This window comes from Pteropus medius, unplaced genomic scaffold (genome assembly GCF_902729225.1).
Source record: "Pteropus medius unplaced genomic scaffold, Ma_sr-lr_union100, whole genome shotgun sequence".
NCBI classification, from domain to species: domain Eukaryota; kingdom Metazoa; phylum Chordata; class Mammalia; order Chiroptera; family Pteropodidae; genus Pteropus; species Pteropus medius.
The window spans coordinates 445,890-451,702 of NW_024340696.1; the positions used below are offsets into that span (position 1 = coordinate 445,890).

General features: G+C 42.7%; 1 protein-coding gene across 2 annotated transcripts in view; it reads left to right on the forward strand.

Moving 5' to 3' along the window:
* The first annotated feature begins 2,059 nt into the window (after window positions 1-2,059).
* Window positions 2,060-5,813, forward strand: part of ZDHHC13 (zDHHC palmitoyltransferase 13) — a 42,827-nt gene continuing 39,073 nt past the window's right edge. Inside the window, exon 1 of one of the 2 annotated variants that reach the window (XM_039865555.1) lies at window positions 2,060-2,185. In XM_039865555.1, coding sequence (XP_039721489.1) covers window positions 2,159-2,185 — 27 coding nt within the window. In that variant the 5' untranslated portion in view covers window positions 2,060-2,158. The remainder of the gene's footprint in view (window positions 2,186-5,813) is intronic. The other variant, XM_039865556.1, reaches the window with a different exon arrangement.

Sequence of the window (5,813 nt, forward strand, 5' to 3'; positions counted from 1 at the left end):
TAGCTCATTTAATTCTAAGTATTTTACATACATTAGCTCATTTAATTCTCTCGGCAGCCCTGTGAATTAAGTATTATTTATCATCTCATTTTTACAGATGCACAAAGAGATTGAGCAACTCGCTCAAGAGCATTCTCAGTGCTAGAGCTGAGATTCTGGTCCAGGCAGTCTGCTCCAGGAAGCGTACTCTCACACATCATGCTATTCTACTGTGGTATGTACACAACTCAAAGGCATTTTCAAAGATGAGAGATAATGATGGCACTTCAGGACTCACTGGGTTTGCTTTCGTATAGCCTTTAGTTATGCATGTACTTATCCCAGTCTGAGGTAACTCAGTAGAGGCATTAAGCAAATGAGCAGAGGGGAGCAGGAGCCTTGCTAAAGAGTAGAATGTAAACATTTATTTGTTCCAGAATCTTCCAACATGTTAGAATATCAGTGCAGAAACACTGAAATAGCAGGTTTCAAGTCTTCCTCAAGTTCAGAAACATCCTCTAATTCAGTTTTTAAAGTGAAACAACCAAATTTCTTCAGCCAAAGCACTGTGCAGCAACAGACATGGGTTTGAATATTTTCTCCATCATTTACCATGGGAAAAATAACACCCACTTCACAGATTAGACACAATGTATGTAAAACGCTAGCACAGGCGTTAATAACTAGTAAGTGCTCAATAAACAGAGCTCTTATTAGCTAAGCAAAATGACCATACCCAAAGTCTCTCTCCTCTGTGAAGCCTTGGCCAATGCTTCATCCTAGCCTGTCCAAATTAATTGCTTGCTCCTCTGGCTCTCTGAGGAAGTCGCTTGCACTTCTATTTATGACTCAGTTTGTCCTTCTTTCTATCGTAGACGTTGATGACACACCTATCCATGCACTTATTCACTCAGTAAAATTTTACTGAGCATTTCCCACATCCTAGTGCTGTGCTGGGCACTGGGAGTTCAGAGATGTATGCAACATGGTTCTCACTCTCCAAGGGGACAGGTTTTTGGGAAAACTCATGGCTGGTGGGTCCAACAGGCAGGGGTGCTATTGTAATAACAGTAAAAATTAAACATTTTAACAATTTTACTGTATTATATTATCATGGCAAAAACAGCACTTTGTTAATTTCAAGACACTTATTTTCTGATACAGTATTATTTTTATAGAATAAGGGAATCATGTTTTCAGTTCTTTCCATTATAACTTCTAAAGGTCTTCATCTGGTCCAGTTGGCAACAGATATATTAAAGAATAATTATGAAGACCGTGTTAAGTGCTGGTCTAGAAAAACTCCAATGGGGGCTGAGGTAGGTGAGCCCCACTGCCCCACTGGAGCTCCCCAAGGGCAAGGGGCCAAGCCTTATCCTAGCTTCATAGCTGTCCTTTGAGCTGAACAGAACTTAGATGCCAACTCCTTAGGCACTGATCTTAAAGGAGCCTGGGGAGTGCAGGGGGTGGAGGCTCTTGCCCAATCCTCCTCTAGCCTAAACTGTGGAAGTTATCTATTTTCCATTTTATATGAAGAAAACAGAACCCCAGATTGTGGAAGCGACTTGCTGAAGATGGCGGAAGTGGAGAGTGGCAAATGTTTTAATAGCTAGCTAACATTTGTTAATTATTATATATCAAACCCTGACTGAGGGGCTTTACATGCTTTTTCTCATTTAATCTTTCTGACAATTCTGAGAAGTAGGTACCCTTTATTTTCCTCATTTCACAGATGACAAAACTGAGGTAAAGTAACAGATTTTCACACGGTCACCTAGCTATTAAGTAACTATAAGTAGCTCTCAGTAGATGGTAGTTGTTGAAATAACAGCCTGATCTGACATCTGAGAGGAAACAGGATGAGGCATGAAGGTCAGGTGGACACCTACCTACCTGAGAGAGCAGGGCAGTCTTGACCTGGGGCTGGAAATGTACCTTGGTGGCGGGCTGGGGGCGGGGCCTCCGACTCGCGGTTCCCCGTTCTCCTCCCTGGTGGCAAGAAAGTCCCGCCCCCACCCGAGAGGAGAGCAGGGATTGGCTCTCACGAGGCCGATTGACGGCAGAGGGCGCGAGCGGGGTCGGGGCGGAGGCGGGGCCATGAGCAGGAAGTGGGGTAGAGGCGGCTGGAGGCGCGCTGGCGAGCGGGCTGCAGCCGCCAATTTGCCGAGCCACTGGAGAGATGGAGGGGCCGGGGCTGGGGTCGCAGGTGAGTGCAGCCGGGCGCTGGCTGTCCTGGGTGGGAAGCCTGGGGAGAGGCAGCATCTGTAGGGAGACGAGGGCGTACGTTGAGGCAGCACCCAGAGGGGCCTCCGGGGGGCGGAGGGGCCTGGGCCAGGAATAGGAAAAGCCTGGAAACACCGAGAATGATGCTGGGATTTCTCCGTGAGGCAACTGGGAAGGAGAAGAAAGGACAGAAGGGTGAGTGCCTTAGCCAACCCTTCAGCTACCATCTACGGTCCAGGACGCCCTGGGTGGTCGGTACCCCCTGCGTCCAGCAGGGACCTCTCTCGGGGCTGGAGGGTTGGGTAGGGTGGCCGTTCCCAGGAGAAGTGTCAAGTGACACACCTGAGTTAGACCAGCCTCTGTTGATTTTTGAGCTGGAGTCTCTGAGGTTCTATTGATTTCTTTTTCGGCGGAGGCGCCTGGGTACTCGCCTTCGCTCCACCCAGCCCTGTGTTAGCTCTTGTTTCCACATCCTTGCTTACGCCTTGAAAGAACTGCGGCTGTTCGTTTAGACAGGAGAAAGTGGGATGGGAAGAATGGTACGCTGATAGCTATCTGCAAAATCCCAAGGGACTCTATTCTGTGGAGGAGGTATTGAAGCCAGATACAGTTCCAGAGAACAGAACAGGCTATTGGAGGAAGGTACAGGAGATACCAAGATTGTCCTTTTTGTTTATGGTCCTTTCCCAATGCCTAGAGTGGCATATTGTAGTTGTTGGCTTAATGTTTGTTGACTAAATGAAGAATATCCAGATTCAGCCAACTTTTAGTGAGCTTTAGCATATGCCAGATGCTTTTATATGCATTATTTTATTTCTGAATGGAAGCATCCTTAAGAAGATGACATTATTCCTATATACAGATGAAAAAATTGAAGCTGTCTCCAGTTAGAGTGAGTTAGGGAGTGGATTTTCTGTTCCTACGGGGATTCAGGAGATTTGAAATGATTGGGTTAGTTTGCCTCTAAAAAATGTCTTTTCAATTTTGAGAGTGTTTCTCATGTTCCTTTTTCCCCCTTCTTTCAACCATCTGGTGTAGCTTTAAGTGAGGAACAAGACATGTGGGAAGTTGTCTAGGCATTCTCATGAGGTGTTCTTGGATTTTGACAGGAAAAAAAAAAAGATTTGCAAACAGACTGAGTTTTACAAAAGGGTGTAGAATCTTCGCATGGGATCTGTCTCATTTTTCTCAAGAGAATCTCAGGAAAAGTTGGTAGGAGTAACTATCACATCATAATTACTGCCACTCATTTACAAAAGCCTTTTAAAGTGCTTAAAGTTCACTCCCTGATGCTGAAGGAAAGGTAGCTCTGCCCCAGTTCCATGACAGATGGAGGGAGATATTGATTCAGAAATCAGAATTAATGAAGCAAATCACTGTTGTTAATAATTGCTATTAAAAATTTCAGTAATGGTGTAAGGATCTTAACTATATATGGTGCTCTGTAGTTCGCCAAATACTTGCCTATTCTTGATTCTCACTGAGACCCTGTAAAGTGAGAAGGGATGATTATTCTAGTTTTAGAGATTAATTAATTGAAGTCATTTGTTAAAAGGTTATTAGCTGCTAAGTAAAAGAGCCCAGACTTCATTCATTCTGCTAGGTGTTAGGCACTGTTACTGGTGCTGGAGATGAATCGGTGAACAAAATAGACAAGAACATTCCTGCTCTGGATGAATTTGTTTTTCCTGATTCCACCTCAGAGCTGATGTGTTTTTTGCCAAAATTTGCCTGTACAGGCATCATACTTCGTTTTAGTGCACTTTGCTTTATTGTGCTTAGCCGGTACTGCTTTTTTATTTTTTACAAATCAAAGGTAAGATTACGACTCGTTGAAGGCTCAGATGATGGTTAACATTTGTTAGTAATAAGGAATTTTTTAAATTAAGGTATGTGTATTGTTTTTTTTAGACATAATGCTTTGCACAGTTAATAGACTATAATATAGTGTAAACATAACTTTTATAAGCACCAAAACCAAAAAATTCATGAGATTTGCTTTATCAGGATATTCACTTTATTGCAGTGGTCTGGACCCAAATTCCCACTATCTCTAAGGTATACCTGCACCATTTGGCCCCCAGTTTGCTCTCTGACCTCATTTTTTATTACTTTCTTGCTTTCTCAATCAACCAGCCCCAGCAACACTGGCCTCAAGGCCTTTGACTTATTGTTTGCTCTTTCTGGAATACTCTTTCCTCATATACCCACATGGCTTATTTCCCCACCTCTTTAAGGTCTTGACATAAAGTCACCTCAGTGTGGCAAGACTTTCCCAATTGTCACCACCACCAGCAACATTCCCTGGCTTCCTTCCTTGCTCTGTATTTCTCCTCAGCATTTAATACCATTTAACATGCCTCCTTATCTTGTTTCTTGTCTCTTTCCCTCCACTGAATGTAAGAACTATGAGGATGGTGGTGTTTACCTCTTATGTTCACTGCTGTGTTTTTAATATCTAGAACGGTGCCTAGCACTGGTGGGTACTCTGTAAATGTCCAGTGAATGAACTTGGAAACCGAACTCTAGTATTTCTGTTAATATCATGAAAAATTTTAAAGGCTATCCGTCAGATCTGTCTTTTTATTTGATAACCTGTGAGGCAGTGACCCTCATCAGAGTTTGAATATGGTTTTCTACATTTTTATTTTTCTCTTAAATTAATGCCCATTGTAACTTTAACAGTATCTATTTACTATTTAGAAAAATAATTTGATTCAGGATATCTCTATGTGAGAAATATTATATCATCCCTTATATCTTAAAGATGTTCATATTATCTGTCTATTGCTATTTAACAAGCCACCCCAAAACATAATGGTGTAAACTAGCTGTTGCTATGCTCATGGACTATGTACCAGGAATTTAGACAGGGCGTAGCAGGGATGGTTGGTTTCTGCTCTACCATGTCTGGAACCTCTGCAAGAAAGACTCGTAAACTGGGATGACTCGGTATCTGGGGCTGTCATCTGGTGATGTCTTCACTCATCTGTCTGCAGTTGATGTTGACTTTCATCAGAGGCACCTGCATGTGGCATGGGCCTCTGCACAGAATAGTGTTTGGGTTCCAAGAGTGAGCATCTCAAAAGACAGAAAGAAGCAGCTACCAATTTCTAAGGCCTGGGCCTGCAAACTTGCAGAGCATCACTTCTGCAGAGCTCAGAGTAGAGAGGAAGGACATAGATCCTCTCCTCTGATAGAGAAGTATCAAAGAATTGGGGGGCTTTGTTATAAAAATGAGCTGTATCCATATCTCTCTGTTTCAAATCAGCCTTTTTGATAATTTTGAATATTTTTGGAGGGAAGCTGGCTTTTTGTTAGGCCAGATTAGATCGTCTTTATTTTTACTTTGTATTTTTACTTAAGAGCACCTGCTAGGTACGAATAGATGTGTCAGCTCTGCTGTTTTCTTGTACTTATGCTATTATCTCAATTCATGACTTCTTCGTAGTTTAATCCACTTGCTCATTTTGGGAGGGTAACAGTTAAAATTAGATAATATAACTTAAAAATTACTTAACCTGATATATACTGCAATATGCTAAAGTTCCCACCATCAACCCCTCTAGGTTGTGGAACTTTTACTCTGCCCCAGGTTACCTGGTGCACAG